This window comes from Opisthocomus hoazin, chromosome 14 (genome assembly GCF_030867145.1).
Source record: "Opisthocomus hoazin isolate bOpiHoa1 chromosome 14, bOpiHoa1.hap1, whole genome shotgun sequence".
In the NCBI taxonomy this organism is placed as follows: Eukaryota; Metazoa; Chordata; class Aves; order Opisthocomiformes; family Opisthocomidae; genus Opisthocomus; species Opisthocomus hoazin.
This window is the reverse complement of record NC_134427.1, coordinates 5,240,127-5,265,474: the sequence shown is the minus strand read 5'-3', so window position 1 is coordinate 5,265,474 and position 25,348 is coordinate 5,240,127. Positions and strand designations below refer to the sequence as shown.

At 36.5% G+C, this 25,348-nt stretch overlaps 1 protein-coding gene across 3 annotated transcripts in view; it reads right to left on the bottom strand.

Annotated features, from left to right (window-relative positions):
• Nucleotides 1–25,348, bottom strand: part of PCDH11X (protocadherin 11 X-linked) — a 513,039-nt gene that overhangs the window by 451,036 nt on the left and 36,655 nt on the right. For all 3 annotated transcript variants that reach the window (XM_075435305.1, XM_075435306.1, XM_075435307.1), the window contains exon 2: nucleotides 8,955–9,538. In XM_075435305.1, coding sequence (XP_075291420.1) covers nucleotides 8,955–9,494 — 540 coding nt within the window. In that variant the 5' untranslated portion in view covers nucleotides 9,495–9,538. The remainder of the gene's footprint in view (nucleotides 1–8,954; nucleotides 9,539–25,348) is intronic.

The following is a 25,348-nucleotide window of genomic DNA, read 5'->3' as shown; positions in this document are numbered from 1 at the left end:
GGGAGGGCTTTGTAAGAAGGTGGATGTTGAACTACACCATAAAATAATGAAAACAGTCGTATGATGCAAAGGTGATGTAAAAAGATTCCAAGGTAAGTGAGCTATGTAATGTGAAGTTTTGGTGTTGCGTTTTTTTTTTTTTAATTCCTTATGTTCCTAAAGCTAAGGAATTAGAAAACAGTGAGAAGCAAATATATTTCACTACATGTCCATGCATAACGACGAATGTAAGGGATAAGAATCCTGCCTACAAATATTCATATTTTCTCCCCCAGTCCACCTTCTAGGTTCATCTGTAATTACTAACAGGAAATAAGATTAAAATGAACGTTATTTGTCGCTTTCATATATTTGCAGGTGAGTTTTGGAAGATTTTTGGATGTCACTTAGCACTCATATGCATCCCGCAAGTCTCTACCTCATTTTATAGTTTCTTTCATCTCTTGTCACACTATCCACAAATCCAGAACTACCTAACCTAAACAACAGAAATGATAGTAGGGAGCCAATTACTTTTCAGCCAAACTAAAAGCTGGGTAAATTCTCTATTCCATTTTATTTGAACTGTTTCTCATTACTTCAACATCTTTTATATCAGAAGGAAACCAGTAACCAGAAAATTCTGCACATTTTTGATACTAGGATATATTTAAGAACTTTTACAGTTTGCAATACTAACAGATTTTTCCCTCTCTTCTCTCAAGAACAACATAATGGGTTACCTAAATATGTCCTGTCCTAAGTCATTTCATGTGCTCTTTAAAGCATTTATCAAATACTTGCTGTGCACACCTAAACCTTTATTGGATAGGCTCACTACAGGTTTCTTTTATGGGAAGGTACTGGGGTAAATAAAAGTCGTGTGGGGTAAGTCAGGTTGGTATACATGTAAAAACAACAGAAGTGTGCGGGGGGAGGGGATTGTTGCAAAAAACAAGTTCAGAAACAAAGCTATTATCAGGACTAACTGTACCTATCCGACAAAAGCCTGAGTGAAAGAAAAATCGTTAACTTCTGAAAACACACTTACTTTTCAGAAACTGACTTCTAGAGTAAAGGACACTTACAAAGTTAACTCTGAAACTGTTGTATCCAAGTTATTACTTCACTGAAAACCAACTGATCTCAGGTTTCTGGAAGAAAAAGGCTCTTTCCGCAATCAGAGCTTATAGAGTCAGCATCTGAAACTCTGCACAATGGTACTAGGAACGTTAACTAAACCACACGATCAGCAGGAAGTGTTATGCATTTGTGAATAGTTTTAGACTCTGTGAGTCTCAATCTTTCAAAGAATTCAACTTTTATACCAATGCCTGAACTTCCCTGTAGCTGAAGACTAACATTCAAATCTAGCCCTGCTGTGCAGCACATTATTGCTTCATGAGTAAAATAAAACAAATAATAATAAATAAAATAATAAAAATAATAATAAATAAAAAAAAAATCCTAAATTACTTGGAAGGTAGGTGCATCAAGATTTAACAGAAATCTACAACTGCACTTCAACCTCTACAAATGTGTATTAAAGGAAATAAGGTAAGTTTTATGAACACCTTCTATTTGTGAAGTTTGCCATCTCAGCAAGTAGTATTTGTAAGTCTTCAAGGGACTGCTGAAATTCTTGTCACCTTAGATGGTCATTTTCCATGTCTCAGTGGAAAAGACAACAGACAATGAGAAGGAACCACCCACGTGAAAAAACTGAAGCTATGTTACAACATTAAACAAATACACACTGATCTGATAGCAGTAACAGAGAAAGGGAAAGATGTTGCAGTTCTGACCTATTCCCCACTGCCACTGTGCACTTATGAAAAAAGTACTCAGCATCATTCAAAAGACAATCTGTCTCTCCTAGAAAACCTCTCTCTTCCAAAGGGCAGCTAAAAGTTACCTTGGAAATGCAACATGTCCAACTCTCCATATTTATTAAATTACAGGCAATAGAGAGTGACCTTAGAGCTTGACTGGAGTGCAACTCCAGAGCAAAAAAATTCCTAAATCTATTTTTGAGCTCCCTAAATCTATTACCTTCCCCATCTATGATGGCACATGAAACAGGAAAGACATAGTACGGTTCTGCAAATATATGAATTATAATCTGTATGAGCCATTACAATGAAGATGGAAGTTAACCTGTCCTGCAAAGTTATGCTGAATAAAATCCCTATGCTAATTCAGTTAAGGGACTGTGAGGTAAGAAAAACAAGCCATCCCCCCATCCAAGCAGAAACTCAAAATCTTAGTCTAAGCTACTTGTCAGTGGGAGAGAAAAACAAACAAACAAACATTCAAATATTTTTTTAACATACATTTTATTTTCACCTTGTATATAAGCACTGTTAAATCAAAGATTTGTTTTAACAAACCCGTTATTTCTCAATTTTAGTTTCAAATACATAAGTACTATTTTTACCTGGGACATCAATATGCAAGTAATTGATTTTTGTTCTAGTGTCAGTGAATCTTGAAATATCACTGACCAATTAGCCTTTCTCCAATGACAAGGAAGAAATACTGAAAAGTTATTGCCCTTGTCTTATCAGGAAGTCAAGAAATCTCTTATCTGAATGCTGTATTTTCCTGAGTCTATGTAAGTCTGTAAAATGAAAATTCTTGGGATTTTGAATAGCCATCTTTTACAATTCAGCCATATGTCCCTTACATGACTACTAGAATGGGTTGCTAATACAAAAGAAGTTAGAAAGTGCAAAAATACTTTGCTGGTAGTGGGTTACCATAAATCCATGAAGGATTTTTGATAATGGGAGAGTAATGAAGTTGGAATTTACCTAATCTCATTAGTGTCTAACTGCAATATTCAGTAAGACCTGTCAATATTAATAAATGTCTGTTTACATGTAGAAAAAGCTCTGTCTTAGCAGTTTTTTCACAGAAGGCAGATGTTGATAACAACCACCCCAGGCTTTCTGTGACCTATTTAAAGGGCAAATACACCACTTCATTGTCCTCTCACGCTGATGCAGCTTACACAGAAGAATCATCCACATTAATTTCAGTGTGACTAGCTGTGGGATACTCCCTCATTCAAACATGGTTTGAGAGTAAAAGTGAGGGTCGCTGCTTCAGCTTCCGCTTGAAGGAATGAAAGCATAAAAAAGGACAGAAATGAGAGGTTCAAGCAGCTAATCCTTGGGACAGTGATGATGATCTCGTGAACACCTATGTTAAGAAAATGCAAGTCTGTATCACTGTGCCCTGAGTTTGTAGGGACATTAACCATGCTTTTTTCCTTTCTCTCTATGCATTGAACCACTCAGTATTGGTGCAACATTAAAACACAAGCAGGCCATAGTAAAGCTTTGTTTATCTCCTCCACCATTAGTGTTTTTGACTATCAAATTTGTACCACTGCTTACAATATCATTGTCAACAACAATTTCATCAATCTGACTTCCTGGTTCTGATCTAACCACAAATCTAGTCTCACTCTATAATTTTGATTTAACTACTTTCCTAGCTTTCATCTTACATAAAACACATCTCATTCCATTCTTGATTTTCACAGTGTCATTAGTTAGTTGATCCATAACTACTCTGAGGCTCGAAACCAACATAGTTGCAAGAGTGGGCTTGAAATATGATGAAGATTCGTGATCTCCATCTTCCACGGGTCATGGAATTGATAAGCTGTATCAGAAAGAAAGGGAAAGCTTCTATTGAAAGACATCACAAGAGATGATCTACAGTAGCAAGAGGTAACTATCCTCATCAGAGGCAAGACTGACGTGTTGTGAGACTGAGTAAGAATCTATTTTGTCAGATAACAGAGGTATGAATTGACAGCTACAAAAAGATTATATTATTCTAGAAGGAATGCACCACCTGCCTCTGATAAGCAAATACAGGGAAATTACGGTAATAGGTAAGAATAATGGAACCGTAACAGTAACATTAATTTAATTTCCCCTCAAACTGCAACAGATTAATGCAACAATTTATTAGCACACAGGATTAATTCACAGCAGAAGATGCTGTGCTCCTGTAAGAACAGAGTTATGCTTTCACTCGAGTCCACTGCTAGCTGGGTATATTGTGCCTATGCAACATCTAATGTATATGGTATACCTAGTTGACAAGAAATGCTAAGTAATCAATAGAAAGAATTTAATTTAAAACATGGACTTATATGAATCCTTTTGGAAGTACACGTCACTCTCCATTACAGTACTCTGAGCTGTAATTCTAGTCAAAAACTGCTCTGAAACAGGTCCCCTTTTTAACATCTAGGAGGACAAAGAAATGCTTCACACTAAAATCATCACAGTCAAAGCAGAGGCCTGTGACACCTGTAAATTCTAAGTATATTAATCAGGCTATAGTAAATATTAGCTTGCTTTGAACTCAAATATAAGTGTACTGAAATAGTGTAATTAACAACAGCATGTAAGTATTTTTAACTCTGGTGGTATTGCCAGACACAATGTATGTTTTACATCAGTACAGTGTACGTTGTACATCAGTATGTCAGCAATGTGAACACCCTGAAGAGGTGAACAAAGACCTGCAGGTTTAGCTGCCTCCCATTGTGGTTTAACCACAACAGCAATGTTTGTACATTCATGCATAATCAGAAATCACTGCTTCTCAATATCTCATATTAAAATTTGCAGTTGCATCCTGCTGTTTTGACATTACTTCTGTACATGAACGCCAATCTCTCCTTTTCCCTATCAATCCCAGTTTATACTTTGAGTAGTTATCTCAACTGAGACAAAATCATTGTTTTTCCTATCTGGCTATTTCTTTCTCTGACCTATTTCACTGTCTGTCTTAGCTGCCCCTTCTATCACCTCCTACTATCAGTGTTACGCCATTTTTCTGCTGAAACTAGACTTGGAGCTATTTCTTATAAATGCTTTTTCTTTTATTTTTAAATCTCATCTAATTAAGTTCTCCCTCCCTAGCCTTGTTCATAGTAAACACTGTTTACCACTTGCCATTCAGACCCTTAATGCCATCTTATCCATGGTCAGCTTTGGGCATCTCAGCAGAGAAACATGATCCCTTATAACGCTATCCACAACAATTTCTTTGGGTAACAGCAAGATGCCTTGCATGACCATTTCCTGGAAACCCTCTTTTCTATGGAGGAAAAAAAAAAAAACCAAAACAAAAACCCCAAAAGGACTTAATGTAATGATAAAGCATCACTACTTTTAAATAATTCAATATTTGTAAACTTTCACCAGAGCAACTCTTGGTCAATTACTAGTGCTATTACCTTGGCTGGGTGGGACATAGTTGCAAATTGTTGCAATTCATTTTCTAAACAAGAAAACAATAAGTACAATTCAAAAGCTATCCAAAAGACATGTCTGGATCCTCCTTTCAAAAAAAAAAAAAAAAACTGTTGTCTTTTTAGAGCTTATGCACTTCAGACAGTGTATAGCTGAATCGTAGACACCTAGAAAGTTCTGAAGTTGCAGTATTATAAAACAGTTACATATAAATAACTTATTTTCTATTAAGGTACATTTTGAGAAAATGCAGGTGGGCAAAAAATACATGAATGCTAATTTAAGTGGTAATCAACGCACTCTCTTGTTTTAAATATATCAAATCCTGTGTTAGGAAACTTGAGTAATGCTGAATCCAAAATACAAGAATACCTTTTTAGAAGGTCTGGTTTTTGTCTATTTTAAAAGGATTTTTAGAAAGAGGCAGGAGGTTAAAATATTATGGAAGTCTGCCCTATAGTTAAAAGACTTAATCTTTAATTATCTGCTTTGTGAAAGAAACTGAATACAATTATACACAAACTTTTTCCCACACTTTGAGAGGGGCAGTAAGGTAAGTGTAACAAAGTGAGGAAATAACACCTGAATGTTACCTTCCCAAAGAGATACAAAGTTGCTGAAAACATGTTAAAACATATAAACTATTCAGCTAAGTTTGTTGTGAGAAGTTTATTCATTTTTAGAAATTGCTATGGTAAAAATCTCTTTATCTTCTGACAAAATAGGCCTGCCTTCACACAGACGATAAGCACACTTCAGATATATTTCACTTTTTAAAAAAGCTTAACTGAAGAACTTTCTCTTCATTGCACAGCTTGTCAATTTGCTATTACTTTGCCCAAAATGTAGAGCAACACATTTCACTCTGTTGCTGCGTGCATACTAAAGCATCAGCCTTTGTGCTTCTACAAAGTGACTTGCATATCTTATCATCTCCCACTCCTCTGTCATCCTCCAAGTATGCCGCTCTGCCCATCATCCTCGTATCTGGTGCTTCGCAAAATTCTCCACAACACTGTCAGATCAGCCCTGCTAGACTCGTCCTGTTTAGAAGGCAAGACAGTTTCATGTGCTGCCATTTCCCCACTTTTCTGTATGCTGGTTACAAAAGGAAGGAAAAGGTCAACACATGTCAGAAGACAGGGGACATCAGTATCTTCAGAGCATACCCCAGAAAACAGCATCGGATAACGCACATGAGAAGATAGTTTTAGGAGAAACGGCAAGCCACATCATCCTTGTGTGCCTGTCACCCTCCCTCCTAGTATTTCAGTGTAACCCAGGAAGAATTCTCAGGCATCACAACACTTCCCTTCCTTTTGCATCTCCCCCTGCTTCCCCAGTGACAGATGGACCTTTGTATGTGCTACATTCCCTGCCTGCTCACCAGAATCCTTCGTTTCTACTACTTTTTTTCTCCCCCTTCTTACATGATCACTTCTGGTATTAACTTTGTAAAAACTACCAGTGGAAAGGCACCTGGACATTACTATTCCAAATGGTGTTTGGCTGTCATAAACTGCTTCTTGGTTTTACAGATAATTTAAGGTATGTGAAACTGCTGGCTTATTTAAAGGCAGTGAATCTATAACTCAAAAAGTACCTGACCAACCGGCATGCAAGAGAAAAATGCAATTAATTCGTTCAGGAGATCTGTCCATAGGGCTGTGACTTTACAAATTATTTTAGTTGGGGCACATCTAGCACAAGAATTCAGAACTCTCAGTCCATACCACTGTGTGTTTATCCACATCACCTTGCTTTCCTTTATGTGTCAAAAGCAGTTTCTCAGAGACACTTGAATAAACATGTAACTGGTCTTTTTTCATGTCTTTTCTCTTAATTCAAATACCAATTTTATTTTTTTTAATTATTTGCAGATCTCTCTGTGAAACTTGGTGCTCTGGCAGACCATCTCATCTCACATTAGATCTTTAGACAAGACCTTTCGCCCTACACTACTTCTGGTACAGAGCTGTTGCTTGTATTTTAGATGAGCTCCCACTTGTGTGATACAAATATGTTATCATTCTGCTGATCTGTTACATTCTGTTTCTGAACACACAGTCCAAAAATAAACTCACAAAACAAGACTGGTATTGTGGTGATCTGAACTGTTGCTCACTCAATCCCAGGGACTTCCGATTTTGCTGTTGTTTTTTTTCTCCTCTTCCCAGAATAACAGCACATTTCTCTCATATATTAACTAACATTTCTCTATTCAAATTGTTTATTATTTTGCCACATTTTGTCTGTAGCCCTGGCTTTTTTATTATTTTCTACTTTTACTGTTATTTATGTAATACGCTGTTACTCATTCCCCAGATTCTCATTTAAAATGTCAAATAAAGACTGCATCCTACTGGACGCATCTGGTTAGCTATCTAAAAAAACCCCAAAAACCCAAACATGTAGATCTGTCTGCTCTTAATTTACCCTAGGAATTTAAAATTTTTAATGAGATTACTACAAAGACCTCCAACTTTGTAGTAAGTTCTTGAACAGCTTTAAATTCCTAGGCTACACTGAGAGCAGACAGACATTTGTGGGCTTTTTTTTATTTTATGTTATGATAGCTAACCAGCAGTGTCCAGTGGGTTGCAGATTTCCAGAACAGACTTTAATGTCTTTGTCACTAGTTAGTACACACGCTGCCACAACTACTTCAGATTGTAAGGAATTTAAAAGAGTTAAAATGAGGCAGCGTTTCATTTTCGCTAAACTGCTAGTAAGTACCAATATCAGTGAATATTGGCTATCAAGTCAATCAAACAATATATTGGTCTGCATAGTCTATATTCTTCCAGTCAGTAAAGAGGGTGTCAGATTGGTTGCTGAGAGTCAAACCACCCAACAGTTCCCTATTCCAAATCACGAGAAGTAAAGACATTTTCAGCTTCCCACATCATAACCCAACACTTTTAGGATAAGTTACTTATTCTAAACTCTCTACTTAAGCAAACTCAAATGAAAGTAATCCTTTATTTAGCATTCACATGCTCTTACACACCACCTGTTTACACATTATTCTTTTGCTCCCTAACTGCAGTTCTTTTGTCATTTGCTAGAAAGAGTAAAAGAAGCAAGAATACGAGGTATCTGCCTTTGCAGAGCCATTGGCACTGCTATCCTCGCATTCATGCATATCTTGGACTCTGTCCTGCCCAGGCATTATGCCTGCCCAAACATCACAAAGCTGCTTTAACAAATGGATTCTTTTTCATTCTGCAATAGGTCATCAGCATAGAGATGAGTACCACATAAGCTTCTGGGCTAAGTTCTACTGCTCCAATCTTAACAGTCATGCAAGTGGGAGACACAAACCCAGTGCAAAATATTATTGCACTCGGTGCTCTCATGTTGGTGGCAATAAAACCGCATCTTTAACAGTCCAAGAAGACTGTTCACCAAAGTGTACAAACACTTTGAATGCTAGTAGAGAGTTCATAAAGACATGTACGTTTCATCATACTGTTACACAGACAGACATGCACACATAAACAGCTTTCCACAAAGTGAAAATACGATGCACTAGAAAGCGCTCAAGGGTATAGATTAACTTTTCAAGACAGGTATCTGCAGTGTACTACCATGGCACACAGCTTCAGACTTCTGATGGGTTGATGAGGACTGGCAACATTTGTGGGAAGACAGTAACACAAAGAGTAACATAGAAAAATAGAAGAAACCCACCTTAAGGAGTTCATAATGTTGAATACCATTCACACCAATGTCTGGATCAATGGCAGATGGGACAGAATAGCGAGAATTAATTGCTGTGTTTTCAGGGATAGAGATGTTAATAACTGTTGAGGGGAAAAGAGGGGCATTGTCATTTATATCCTCTATTAGAAATCTGATCTTGACCAGTCTGAAGACTTCATCAGGCAAAACGGCAACCTCCACCTCATAAAAGCAGCGATTCTCACTAAAGATGCCAGAGCACAGCTTCTCTCGGTCTATGCGGTTTGCAGTTGTGAATATCTCACCAGTGTTCTCCTCCACCCGTACTAAGGGTACATCCCCAGTCTTATACACAAGTTTGAACTGTAGCGGCGAGGAAAGGGGCACATCTGGGTCCAGTGTTAGGTTAAGATCCTTGAGCAAATTGCCAATGAGGACATTTTCAGGCAGTTCTTCCCGCACGGTATAATTCTTCTCCTGTGCGCCAGATTGAAATACAATACAGGCTAATAAGACTGCCAAGAGGTAGGTTCCAGACAGCAAGTCCATCTCCAGAATGACTAATGAGTATTCGTGTAGAACACCAAGAGTAGCTGGAAAAAGGAAAAGAAAAAAAGAAAAATTCATGAAAAATTTACAGAATATTGTGTTCTTGAAGTGATAAAGGCATGAAAGGAGTACCTTTCCTATACAGACAACCTGAACTGTTTGAAAACCCTATTAGTAAAGTGATATTTGACTTAACAATCCTTTATAAAATGTAAAAAATTTCTTCCACAATTTCTTACTTAATACTGTTTATTAAACACTGAGGTAAGAACCTTATAACTGGATTAGAGTGAATGAACAAATAAATACAAAAATCCCTATTTCCAACACAAGACTGTCCTTTGAACCCTCTGCCTCATTGTCCTCAAATTTTTGTTTCCAAAGAAAAAAGTAGGTAAGAAGTTTGCAAGCAACCGTCTGCTAAGAACCCAGTCTTTTTATACCTCTTGCTCAGAGACGGGAAACCAAGAACATTTGTCTTAATTTTCCCCCAAGTTGTGCACTAACAAAATTATGTAATACTTGTTAACTGCAAAGAAATCTGGCTATTTTTAATATAGGAACTTAAATTGGCAAGAAAACGTTACCTAGATGGAGTCTGGTAAACTTCAGACAACAGTGGGTGGAAATCTGTCTAACACAGGGACACGACTACAGCAGTTCCGTTCTTTAAGGTCATAAGATCTGATATGATCTTTGCAAGTAAACATAAATACTAGTACTTAACTCACTGAAATTTGGATTATGCGTCTAAAGAGCAGTGCACAAATTCCAACACAGAAGGAGAACAACAAATCATCAAAAGTTTTTGATGCAGAACTAAGTCTAACAGACTTTTCTTGCAGGAAGGGTAACTTGTAACCCTTTTAGTTCCCCAACTGCACAGCATATTGGCAGATAGTCTCTAAGGATACTTGTCATTAATGTCCAAGACAATTGAGATTTCTTCTACTGTCTTCAATTTCAGAGAAAAAAAGAAAAAAAAATAAAGAGACAGACTATGCAGCAATAATTTATCTTCTGGTACGTGACAACATTATTACACCTCCTGAAGAATGAACTGTAAGAAATTTCGTATAATTTTAAATCTGGTGATGTCTGCTCACGTATGAGCTAAGTACTCCAAGATACCAATACCTTTAAAGTGATATACAGATTTGTTCTGGGCTGAAAAAAAGCCTGCAGTTTTCAGCCTAGTTTCTGAATAGCAATATATTCTCCTCTCAAGATTGTTAACAATCTCAAGAAAGGTGGAAGTAGAATGGGATTACTCATAGGTACATACAAATCTCTATGTACCTACAGCATTCAGCTGAGAACTTTTAGAGAAAAACCATGTATAGATTATATTGCTTTGCCTAATGTTCGCAGAATTTTGCCCTTCCAGAATTAGGATAATCTGGAACATCATTTCTATAAGGTAAATGTTGAAGAGTTCCATCTAAAATTACTTTTTTTTAGTTAATGAAATTGTAGCTTCTTCCAGCTTAGCATCTTTTTCAAATATACCTGTACTAACTCATGTACATTATTTTCATTGTGCACGTAAAAAATTTTTTTTTTCTGATTTTAATCCCCCTGTCATAGCATAGATTGATTTACTCCTGCAGACCAAGTTGCAGTGCTTGAAGAAATTACTGAAGCCAGTAATTGGCTTCACCTGTTAGCTACTGCCTTTCAGCAGTACTACTTTCAGGGTAATTTAAATTAAAACATTTGATTTTGCAGTAAAACAGATTAGGAGAACTTAATATTGCTGTTCTATTTCAACTCCGCAACGTGCTTTTGATTGGGAGTAAGTAACAGATAAAGAACATTCCAACTAGATCTGCAAGGTGTATCTTTCCATGTCAGCATAGTTTAACCGTAAAGCATTTTTCTGACTTTATGATTATACAAAAGGAGCATCATGAAATAAAAATCCAATCCTGCAAGTCTTCACTTATGAAAAAAGGCATTGCTCACCGAAGTAATTCAATTAACCTGGATGAGATTGCTGACATGGGCGAGAACTGCATATGCGGTTTATGTTGCATAGTTACCGCATTACCAGCAGTATTTTAGTAATTCACTGACTTATTTGCAGTGCTTTAGTAATTCAGTACAAGGCACAACAGAACACTAAACAGGCATTCAGGAGTGAAGAAAGTGTGTACTATAAACTGCCATTTTATAAATCTATTATAATACTAAAATCTAAACACGTGAATAAGGAAATCATCAGCAGATAGTGTTTCCATTAATGATAATCAGTATGGTAGCAGCATGAGTTTAATGAAAGAACTGTGGTGATATTGTACAAATATATTAGTTTGACTATTATGATTTTATTTATTACCTGTCATATTTCTGTAAATACATCTCCAGCAGTTGTCACCCCACTAACGTAATTGCTCATACACATTCAACCTGCAGAAAGCTCTTATTTGAGGAAAGTACATTTTTATATCCACTATCATTAAAATAAATATATTTCCATTGTATCCACGCAAAACACCAATAAAAATGTATGGGTTACAATGAAGACTGGATATTTAAATGTTCCCCTCAAACTAAAATTTCAGTATGGTAGAACATTCCATGCATACTGGAAAGCACTATTCTGCCACTTTTTCTTCTCTAGTAGAAGCTAAACTGAAAAACAACAAAATGGGGAAAAAAAACCTTCACGTCCTGATGTTTACAGAGTAATATTTCAAACCTACAGTTCATTTCTGAAGGGAGGAAGTAAAAAAATCCTGCTCAACCACACATACAAACCAAATTCCAGTCCCTCTCCCAAATTCTGCTGTGACAATATTGATGTAGGGACTGCCTATAAACTATAATATAAAAATGTTTTATAGTCATGCATATACATCTTCCAAATAAATAATGTTATTCTATAAAAATATTTTAATTATTGACAAGGTTATTAATGCTACACTGGTCCTCTCTCTCTCCCCCTGCTTTTGAAGATACAGAGAATTTTAGTCACACTCTAAACAAAAGTTTGTGTTTTGTCCATCAAGTTTTAAAAAGCAATTTGAGGATGAGTACACAAATCGAACAGTCTAAATGGTTCATGAAAAACTTTCCTGAATCAATTCTGAAAGTTGTGATAGTACCAGCAGATAATGTATATTAAAAATAACTGATAAGAATTCCTATAACCCCAGTTATAAATGCAATGGAGTTTCTAGGGATTATAAAATAACAACAGCAGGACTCAAAGAGGTTAGTCAGGAAAACTGTGGAGTGGAACTTCTTAACGTTACAGTACTATGCATATTTTTTATTTACCTTTTACAAATGAAATAAAGTTTGAGTCATTCTACTGAAGTATTTTTGTGTCAAATTAAAAAAATAGACTAAAACATGGAAATCATACAACACCATAATTATAAACCATGTTAGATAAATGTTAACGTGACTTTTTGTAATGTCTTTTACCATCACAGATTTTCCTGAACTACTGAAGGGTATAGTCACATAATAGGTAGTGTTAAGAGTTTTAACAGAAAAATGTCTGGTCTTGAAGTACAAAGAACAATAAACAACGACTTATAATTCTTGAAATTCTGTAGAATACACTATTTTAAAATGGTCTTTACCTGCCTTTCTAAACAATTCTAGGAACAGTTTTGAAACTTTAAAAACTGTTCTGGAGCTGTAGACCTTTAAGGGGAAAAAACTGTAATATGACTCAAGTTTTCTGCTTAGATATACAGTGGAACATCTTATGCCACGGGTAAAGTGCTGTTCTGAAAGTAACCTATTTATATAGTCATAGCTGTATGTTGCCTGTCAATTGTGCTATAGCACTGATAGGAATACTATGGCAACAGCAACGCAAAGAAACCGAGCATGAGGCACTTACCAGCAACCAAGCATCATCCTGCTAGTCACTTACGAAATCAGAGTATTTCTAATGACATACAATATTTAATATGTCTCTCATATTTGCCGATGCATCATAAATAAACATACCACAAAATGGGAAAACAATATGAATACAAATCCAAAAGCTAAAGGAAAGGCTAAAGAAACTACAGGTGGAAATGGCAGAGTCAGACAAAACAGGACATTACGACAAATTGTCAAAAGAGAGCACTTGAATGGTAACAGATGGTGGAAAAAGTTAGGAGATGAACTAAGAAAGACAGACAAGATAAAAATATAAAAAGAAAAAGAGAAAGCACCCAGGCAGAAAGGCGGTCACAGTACAGTGTGTGGAAACGGGCTTTCTTGATGACTGGAGTAGAGAGGCACCCCCTCCCCAAAACAAAAAAAAAAAAGTACCAAATGCTAAAGAGTAGTCCAATTCTGAAGGACCTTTCATAAGTTCCAGCACGCAGTAACACCTTCAAGGTGGTAAAAAAAATTAAGAACAAATCAAATAGTTTAACAGAAGGTAGCAGCATTCAGCTTGCCAAGCCACTTTTCCATCTTTCACAAGAACACACTGATGTCTGTACTACTGACTTCTGTAATTAGGAAGGCAAACGGCCCAGATGGACAGGATGGAGGGTAGGAGAGGAAAAAACCAATCTGAGATTTGCTCTTCCATCTGAGTATCTATGCACTCAAATATACCTGCTTTTTTGTCCAATATACTAAATAGTAATCTCATAATTTAAATACTATCCTTATTCAAATCATACCTTAAAAAGTAGACAGAATACAAAAACTTTCACTACCTAACGGACCATGATGTGAAGGCAGAATCTAAATCTGTTCTTTATATACCAGGCTCTGCGTGGTCCCACCTGAGTCAGAATTCCTGTAGCTTATTACAGGACTCCAACACTATTTCTTACTTAAGAGGATCAAAGAAAAGTAGTAAATGTAATAAAGGATCCAGGTGTCCACTTCAGATGAAAAAGCAACACTATTTATTGATACCTGGGTTCAGATATGACTTAGACTAAATAAGCAGGAATAAATAAGTTGTAGTCGTATTTTGTAACTGCTATTTTAAGTTTTAAGAAAAAAGTGTTATAGACTACTTTAAAAATTTACGGATATTACACTGAAGTCCAAAACTACATCAAAGTCTGAGTATTGAAATCGTAATAGAGAAGAAATCCTGAAAATATCACTCCCATTCCTATCTTCATATTCCTGAACGTGTTTTAGTTACATGGACAAATTTAACTACTATACCACACTTTTCAAATATAATATCCTTTGCATTTGCTGCTAATCCACCATGGGCTCCTTAAATAGGAGTATTTAAATCCCTGTGGCAAAACAGTGTTCCTCAGAGCAAAATATGCCCATGACATGGACTCTATTTGCCAATCAATAGCACGATTATAATGTTATTTAACTGACGAGTGAGCTATTTGCAAATATTCCAGTTCACAAAGACTCCCTCTAAAGTGTCCATTGATAATTAAGTAGTTCTGTGCTATATGCCAGAGGTTGTGAACTTCTGACTCATGGTGATACGGATTTCAACTTTATCTTGTAGACCTCCTCTGCTGAACTGTTCGGTAAGATCTTTTTTGGTACTGCAGATTTTTAGTTTGGGTGTTTCAGCTGTCTTTTTGGTTGTTTCTTTTTTTGCTGTAAGTCACTAACATAGCTGAACACAGCACTGCCTATCCTTTGCCACCACACGTACCATGTTTCATTTAAGGACCTGGCTGGTTTTGATGGTGGTTAACTTTTTTAAAAAGGAAGAGACTTTACTAGTATTTCTTACCATTTTTGGTGACAACAAGAAACATCAGAAACCTGTTGCCTGACAGAAATCCCCCTCATTTTTTTAAGGCCAGGCACAAAGGATACCAACCAACCTGAACTCATTTTCACTCTATAATGTTTCAAACAGAAGTTGTTTCGTAGCCATCAATATGTATCCACAGTATCCACTCCCTACATAGTATATTTCATGATCATATTCAAAGAAAAAGATCTACCTCAAAGAGAAACAGACAATTTGTTCTATTATCAAGGCTTTCAAATTCATTCCCTCGTATGACTTTACTCTAAATCCACTAAGGGACTGATTTATTCTTTGATCTATTTTTTATTAGTGTTATGGCACTGACTTCAACGAGGTTTCTTTAATTTGATTTTTTTTTCCAGTGATGAACAAAATGAAACTGGAAATTCTTATCACCAGGAGAAAACATCACCCCACATCCATTTAAGACAACAGAAGAATTAAGTGTGAGCCACAACTTGCATACAGTTCCACACTCTCCTGATTCAGTCTTCACTGCTTTAGAACTAGAGTTTTCTCAGGGTTGTTTTTTTTTTTACTTTTCCATCACAGAGGGTAAGAAATACTCTTCATCTGAAGAAATAAAAAGTGTGGAAAACAAGAAATTGATACGTTCTTACTGAAACAGAATACTACATTCCCAATATTAATCTGCATCTAACAGGAAGGCTGCTCGTTAAAACTTGTATCAAGATGCTGGAAACAATGAACAGAACTATAAATATACAACAGGCGGTGAGCATGCTGAATGGACAAATCGAATTCAATCGCATTGATATATGTGGCATAAAGAGTAATTTCTTTGAATTTTTCCAAATGAATCCCTGTAAAGCTCAAGTCTCTTTTTTACTAAAATAGTAAGTACAGTCCATGATTGGAAAAATGCATCTAGCAACCACTCAGCAAATATTTTAAAAATATCCTGTAATTTATTTCAGAAAAACTGTGAGAATATGCAGTATCACATTTATTTATATACCAGTAACACTTGGAAATATAGTCCTGATATGCACCAGAGCCGCATACAAAGCTGAAGGCTGAGAACTGAAATCTTGGAAAAAAGGTGAAGATCTCCCTGATAAGCATGTCTATTTCCATTTTCTTAGAAAGAAACACTGGGATACCTGAACAAATGGAAAAAAAAAAAAACCAAACCACAACACCACAACACACAAACCCTCTACAAAGCTGCTGAATGTTACAACTCCAAAGCTAACATAACATTGCTCTACAAATTCAAATATACTTTCACTAAAATTTGAGGACCAACTTTAAAAATGTACAAAAAAGTCAAGTTATTGATAGTACGATTCATAACATCATTTTCTCAGTGTTTTATTTGTGTGTTTGTAAACATTAATACACTTTATAAATCAATTGAATATTGCTCTAGTTTTATTACTTGAAAATACTGTTCATTACTCAAATCTGAAAATTAAATCTCTGCTAAAGCAAACAAAAGAAAAGTCATCCATGAGCCACTGGCAAGAGGATGCAATATCACAACACAAAATTATGTGAAACCACATATGTGATCATTGGATGTATTTCAACTTAAAACACATTTTATTCATTTAAAAATGAAAGGAAATCTGATTTTAGTCACTTGTGTCAAATCCTTTGAAATGGCAATTGCCAAGATCACCTCTTTCATACATGTCCTGGTTTCAGCTGGAATAATTATCCTCCCACTAGTTGCTGTGTTTTGGATTTAGCACCAGAAGAATGTTGATAACACTGATGTTTTTAGCTGTTCCTGAGAAATCAAGGACTTTTTCCAGCCTCCCATGTTCAGCTAATGAGCAGGCACGAAGGAGCTGGGAGGGAGCACAGCCAGGCAGCTAGCCCACTGGCCAGGGGAAATCTTCCATACCAATGACGTCATGCTCAGTTTATGAATGGGGGTTGGCTGGGGGGGCAGGAGGTATCTGCTTTCTCGTTTCTGTGAGTTTGAATTCTCTCTTGTCCAGGACTTAAAACTTATTCAGGAATTCAGCAGAATTCACGATTTACAGGTTTTGTGATTGTTACCCGGGGACTGACTGTCAATCAGTTCTCAGGTCATGAGAAAAACTGTAATGTTTATAGTTTGGATATGCATTATTATAATTATTAGTATCAGTATTTCATGAGTTTCTTGTTTTGTCCGTTTCTCCTGCCCATCCCGCTGGAGTAGCAGGGGAGGGGAGAGCAAGTGGCTATCTAGTGCTTAGTTACCAGTTGCCAGGTTAAACTATGACAATAAGTAATATATTTTGCTTTACTGCCTTGCTGTCACTTAATAACTTCCACTATTGAATAGTAGAAAAATATATCTCACAGCGTCTGCTAAAGAATTCAAGTATTTGGGCATAAGTGTAAGAATACTGATCACACCTGAATGCTATATTGTATATTACCTACTTATACTAAATAAAACTCTGCCTAGAGTCCAGTCATATACATGACATTTCTTCATTCTAGAGTAGCAGAAATCAGCTGCCTTCTTCCATGACCCTTCAGTTCAAGAGAGAGAGATGATGTAACGACACTAACTTCCTAACTAAAGGTTCCATTTGTGAGAACACTGTTCCCAAAAACATACAAAAAACCAACAAAATATTATATATCTATATATTGCCATTTTTTGTTTTAAAAAAGTCTTGAGTTTAAAAAAAAATCTTCTATTTATTTTTTGTAATTCTTGTTAAACCCAGGACATCTGGAATTTTGCTCTAGTTACATCAAATTCCTGAAGAAAAAAAAAAAATTAAAAAGCGCTCCTGTGCATCAGGATTCGTATATTAGACTTTAAATTATACCAGAACCTTACTTTTTCCATACACTTCTTTTTCAGTCACTTACACTTCTATATTTCCATCAATTTCTCTCTGCCTCAGCATAACATACCAAGAAGCCCTGTGAAAATATTCTCACAGATTCTTTGTAACAAGTTCTTACAGTACTCCTAGGCTGAAAGGAGAAGAGTAGCTGAACTTTCACCACAATTCCCACTCAGGAAGTTATCAGTGTGCCTATACAAAACAGGACCAGGAGATTACAGCAACAAAGCATGTATAAACCATCTTTTAGTACTTGTTTATTCTGACCTCCCATCAGGCTGTCTGGAAATGGACATTGTGTTCCATTTCTGATGTTGTAAGGCTCAGGAAGGATCATGTTAAAACACACAAAATTCATATGTGCAGTCCTTAACTAATGTATTTCATTACTTATGATTGTAATTAATAGCTAGCTAAGCATCACATAACTTATTTTCTTCTTCCTCAGTAAAATGGGAAGAAAATACTTTGGGCAATTTTACACTCATTCTAGCAAACACTTCACAAAGCAAAATGTTTCCCATTCAATCTATTTCATTCAAGCAGGAGTTTACACAGTACAGCAAAAAAGAAAATTTTAACAGCAGCATAGAATCCATGGAAGTCTTTAGATAAGAAGAGTATGTTTTTCACCCAGTGGCAGCATAACTTCTCATTTTCATATGGGATTTTTTGTTCTTCTTAAAGATAGCTTAAATGTTAATGAGAGTCAAACTAGTAGGCACTGGTCAAGAGTTTATAATATAAAGCACATCATAAGAGATGTTTTCTATACCTTAGCCTATATTTCACCAACTAGCAGCCTAAACACTATGTTTGTCCAAAGATGTCACGTGTAACATATGGATACAATACATAAGAATACATATTTATAAACCATAAACTCAGCTCTGGAATCTCTGAGAGTATCATGAACATGAGAACTAATTGCATATGTTGTAAGGAATTTTCTCATAATTTATGCGTGGGTCCGAATAGCAAGGATGCAATCAACACACTTTTTAGCTAACCGGCCCCACCTAAACACACCAGATGAATAAAACATTGCAGTATGTAGTGTCAGACTCTGCATCATTTGAGAGAAAGGCTTTTCCAAGGGCAGAACAAAACCACCTGAAGTTATATTAGAACATGAACCAAAACCTTAGTCCCTTTACAGAAAACAAATCCCAAACCAAACCACTACCTGACTGAGACAAAAAAGAAAAATAAGGCTGCAAGTAAATGTCTGTCTACTGGCTGTCCTGGCAGGGCAGCTCCCCCAAGGCAGGTCTGCCCGGACCCAGCTAGCTCCAGGGCTTTGCACTCCCTCCCCAGACCCTCGGACAGCTTCTAGCAAAACCCCTTTCTTTTCCATTACCTGAACACAAAGGCAGAGCCGCCGTCTCTAGCTTTAGAAGCTCTTGCGACAGAAATGGCGGGAAGAGTGGGGCAACACCACAGTTCCCCGGCTCAGTCCTCACGCCCCCGCCGCTGCCTTCAGCCCGCAGGACCCAGGGCAGCACCGCCACGGCGACGCCCGCTCTCCCCGTGCCCCTCAGCGCGTGCGGGGCCCCCCCACATGACATCCCCCCCCCCCCCCTTCTCGAAGCTTCCCGGGCGCGGGGCGGCCGCCGCCTTCCCCTCAGCGCGGGCTTCCCGCCTTCGCCCCCGCTTCACCCCCAAGGGTTCCCCCGCCGCCTGGGAAAGGCAGGCGTCTGCCCGGGTACCCCGCCAGCCACCGCTGCCTCACAGCCGGGAGGAAATGGTAAATAGTAAACCTGTCTGGTAGAGACTGTGGCTCGGGTGTGCGTGTTGTCGTTGGCATTGGAGATGAAGAGAACCGGCGCAAGGGGAGGCTGTAATTTTTGGTAAACTTTTACGTGAATAAGCGCTTCAGGCTTCTCTGGAAATTGTGGCCTGGGTTGCCGCAGGGTGGCCTGCACCAATGCCAGTGTTTGCTGGGCTGGGGTGGAGGGGTTATTTATTCTGTGCCCGCTTTCCCAAAGCCGCCTCAGTGCAAGGCTGGCGTACAGGCTTGCAGTGGCACGAGTTTAAAAATCCCTGCATTTAGAGCCTACAAAGCGCTCTGGGGACCGCTGAGAGTGAAAGGTGCTGTACACATAAAAGGAGTCAGCAATAGCAGCTGCAGCACGCTGTGGCTTTAGAAAAATCTTCTCTGAGGAAGAAGCGAACCACCTTTTTTCCTCTGCTAACTATAGGAAATAAACGTATATAAAAGAAAATGAAAAGCAGTTTGATAAAAGATTTCTTGTGATTTATTAAGTAGGAGACCAAAAGCGTCTGAGTTTGATCCCAGCTGGTTACAGTTAAAAGGATTAAGCTCAAACCTTACTAATTCATATCTTACATTATTAAGGGCATGAATTTATCTCTTATGATATTATAATATCGCTAGAGTAAATATATGTTTAAAATTCAATCAAATTCAGTAATATCATTTGATTATTTCCTTGTGGCACGACCCTGTCTTCAATTACATGTTGTTCTTCCAGTCCTCCTAAGGAGGAATGCTCTGCTCACTACAGCTGTAGCTTGAAATGACCTTTGCTTCAATACGCTGATACAGGGCAAGTAATTAAAGATTGCAATAACAAGAGCAATTATTTTATGCTGTGCTTTCTGAAAAAAAAAACCCACATTATTTGATGTAACTTTCAAACAGAAGATGTATAGCGAATTATGCATTAATTGCAACAAAATTTAACTTAATTCTTGTATGTACTAATGGAGCAGGACTGAACTTTTAATAACTCAATATTATCATATACATGACTATTAAAGATATACCAACTTTTGAAAGGTGAAATCATGTACATTTTTCAGATATTTCTCTTACTGGGACAAAGCATCATGCTTTATTGATATATAAGAAAAATACTTTAGTTCTGTAGTTTATATAGACAAAAACGTAAAGTATTTTTCTCTGTTATTTTAAAAAACAGAACGACAGAGTAATCGTCTAACTGTTCTGGTAAAATACTTCCTAGTGCATAGCACCTCTCATCCTGACAGGTCCCCAAAGTGCTGTAGAGATTGCAAACACATGGATTGCTTCTCAAAGCACTGAAATTCTGTGCCAGGAGCACTACACTAAAGTGATTCTGGAAAAGGGGATTGAAAAGTAAATTATCCAGTGGAAATGATGGAGCATTGCTGTTTAGAATTGGGAGAAAGCAACTAACAAAATTCAGTCGGACTACTTGTACAAAAAATACTCAGTAAAAATAAACACAGAATTGGATGAAACAGAATTATACAGAAGTATACTTTAAAATGTTTTACAGCAGTGTGATGTGCAGGGCCTGATTCTGTACTTTAAATTTGGTTTTACTGGTATAGTAGATATGGTTTAAAAAGTGGAGGATCTCGGCAACAATTTTCTATTAAATTGATTCCAAGCCCACTGAAATCAGTGGCATCTTCCATAGCGTTCACAAAATTTGCCAGAACTATAGCTCTGGAAATCGAATGCCTTGAGCGTAAAGTGAGAAAGCCTACATATCTCAGCAACAGAACTTTATTAAATATTTCCATAGACAGTTATGTGTCATCATCGAATACTTAATTTTAGATTTTACTACAAATGTCAGGCCAGATCAAAACAAGCTATGCTCTTGACTGAAGCTTGACATGGTAAAGCTGATGCTTAACAGAATCTCAGAAAACCTGATTTTTAAAGTTTTTCCTAGATCCATTAACTTTGTAAAGATACTATAGCTCCTTCATAGACCTGTACTCAAATAATGGAAAATGTGTTGTTTGTGTTTCTTCCCTGCCTCCTCACTGAAACCTGTCAACAATTAGGATGAAATAAAACAGGTTTTGTAATGTGGACAAAATATTTCTAGCTAGAAATCTACATGTCCATCAACTCAGTGATGTCCAGACACAAGTGATGTGGCATAGACTCAGGCTTGTGATGTAGAACAGAAAATTTTGGGATATTATTTCCCATCCATTCTCCTTCTTCTGAAATAGTGCAAAAGGATGAACAGCTTCAAAGGGTTTTTAATGGGGAAGAAGTCATAACTAAGTTAATTATGAGAACAGCATACATCTGAATATCAGGGTCCTGTAGGTCATTGATGTTCATGAAAAAGCTTTTAAAAATCATACTGGAGCACATTTTCTGACACAATGTTATGAGCCCATGATGTGTTTTATCATTACTGGTACACTGCACAGGACATTTTTGAAGAAAATAGAATATTTGTTCTTGAAAGTAGGAATTAAATGAGGAAAAATCTTAAAGGAGTAATGTGAACAATAATTCCAGTTTCAAATAGATGTATATTCTTCTTCTTTAAAAGTCACATCCATACTCCACAAGCTCAAGTGAAAAAACTAATTTTGCATATAAATGGAGTGACTTCATCACTTGGTAACAGCTTATTATTTAAATGTAAGAAAGATAGAAAAGAGCACAAAAACTACCACAAAACACATATCAGCCTATTAGCTGAATTAATCATAACACAGAGAATCCTTTAATAACACGGGCTTTTATTAAATATGGTATAATTTGTAAGTTTTGTCATGCTTCATGTTTTGGTGACTTTGCCCGTTTCAATCAACTGGAAATGACCAAAGGCTTTTTGGTTATTTCTGGAAATTAGACGTTTGTATTAGGGTTGCAATAGAAATGTCGTGAAAACACATCGGATCGACTGTTCCTTACATCAGCTAATTATGCCTCCAAATCTAAGACCTACCACGAAAATGGAAGTTTTTCTTTATATGCAGAAGTTGTTTTGAATGACTTAAGCAAGATCAACGCAAGTGACACAAGGACATAATTATATGTTGCTTCACAAGATAGAAGAACAACAATGATAAGATTAACTGCACGGTCAATTGGTGGTATAAGAATTAGCAATATTGATTTGTGATTAAGTGAATAGAGAAAATAATAACATTTCAAATCTTTAACCTCTGACAATGTAACTGTCGGTCAGAACTCCTAATGATTTCAAGTAAAACAATGCTCAGAACTTACAAAATTCAAATCCCAAGTGTTCAGTAAAGAAAATTTGGTGTTCTGTTACAAAAATCTATGAGAATTCTAGTGTTGCATTATATGTGATATGTATTAACTGCACTAGAGCAAGCTTGCCAAAGAAAATGTTCTATCCTGGTATAGGAACTGGAAGTAATAAAGTATTGTGGTATTGAAAAGTATCCACAATTTCTATTACAACAAAATCATTAGGAACAAAATATTGGAAGGTTTAACAGGATTAATGGAATACTTTCCTGGAACTTAATGCTGTTAGTCTTATGTACACTTTAAAGTATTTTGAGATATTTTAATTTTATTTTTTTCAAACATGTTGGTAGGTAAAAAGAGTGTGGTATGGTGTCTTAAGTCTGCAGGTCTATTTGCCTAATAGAATTCCAATACATTTTATGTGATGCAGTACATTACACCTATTTTCTGACATCCAGAGGTGATTAATTCCTAGAGGCAGCTTAATGTCTCACAGTGGTGTTTCTCTATGGGTCAGCAGAAGCGTGTATATCAACAGTAGTTCGTTCACTACTGCTACAACCAGCATTAGTGATGGGTTTTGGCTTTTTTTTGATTGTGTACCACGTGTCACAGATTTTTTTCTTTATTTGACAGAGTTTGAGAAGGCATATTATTCCTTAGTGCACAGTGTGGGCGGGTGCTGCATTGTTTTAAAAGGAGAATCATTCTCTGTAACCTGAGGGATGCTGCCAAGTCTGATTTCTTTAAAATCAGTTCAAGGGATTCATGCTCAGACTTAGCTGGAATACGGAGGCATACACTTTTTGATCGAATCGCAAAAATACAAGTACTCCTAGTTCCTTTCTGTTGGGATGCAGTGTTTTCTTGTAGGAAAAAAATAGTTCGACGTTTTCATGAACACACTATATTCTGCTGTGTATTTGCTGGTGTATTCTACTCTTACGCAGATTAAAGTGCACAAATATCAGGTTGAAATATCTTTTCTGTGCTAGAAAAATATGATCAGTCATCTAAATCCATTGTTGAAATTCATATGATTTCACGAGAAAATGAAACAAGTAATAACACTAGCTGCACAATGCCCTTTCTTACACAATTAGAAATCAGTGCAATGGGGCTTTCTGTGGTTTTTTCATTTATTTGTTTTACAACAGAGACATTAGGTGAATTCCGTTGAAAAATATCTGCAAGATTAATTTCCAAGTTGACGACCAAAATAGTGTTGCCTGGAATGCAGATTATTTTCCATTCCTTGGTTCAGATACATACTTCTCGCATGGTCTCTGCAGAACAGTAAAACCTTTGCACTCTCCTTTACTGCTAATATTTTAGAATTCTATCAATGATAGACAAAATAATTATTACAATTTCAGCCATCTTATTAGTCTTGCATTTGACCTGAAATTAAGAAGGTAAACAATCATATTGAAATAAATCTGCTGTTAATTATTTAGTTATTCAGCTGAACAGTAAAACTGTTTTTTAAGGAAGCCTTGTTATTGAAATTATTATTTAATTACATTTTAAATAAATAAACTCTATACTTTTTTAAATCAATGTCCAAAACCCCAAACTGAACACTACCTCAAGTCACCACATATCTCCTTCTACTGACACTAACAAGAGTCACAGACCAACAAGTGAAAACTTCAGAATTGCTAAAAAGTATAGTTTATCGTGATTGTTCTAGCACAGGGCTCAGGTTGCAATACTCAAAGACCACAAGTCACATCTAGACTTCAGTTATGAAAACTCAAACCAAACAAAAAAAAAAGTAAACAAAACAACACCTTGCTGCTTTTTATTCTTAGTTCTTGTTTTCTATAGATTGTTATCTGAGATCAGATTGAGTGTATGTGTACCGCTAACTACTAAAACATTGGCTGTTACATTTGCTCCTTAGGAACAATAAATAATCCTGACCCTTTTCATGTTTCTGAGCATAATACAATAACCCACTGGGTTTGTAAAACAAATGTTACTACTGCATTGTACTTGCCAGTTTTTAACATCCCTCGAAAACTAAGAGCGTACGCATTAGAGAATATACATGTTATTATCCTGTCATTCAGTGGGAAGCTTTGATTTTTATTTTTTTTTAATAGCGCTGGGAAGGAAAAAAGATGCACATATAACTAGATATTTGAGCAATGCCAGCACTGTGAACACGTTTCTGGGTAAGGGAAGAATGTTTTCACTTTACCTATGAATGAGTTACTGGTCTTCCTTAAGCAAACATACAGAGTGGAACTAAGTCTTGTCTGCAAGACAAGAACAAAATAATTGTGTGCTAAATCGGTTTTAGGTAGGCTGTAGTATCTGCAGG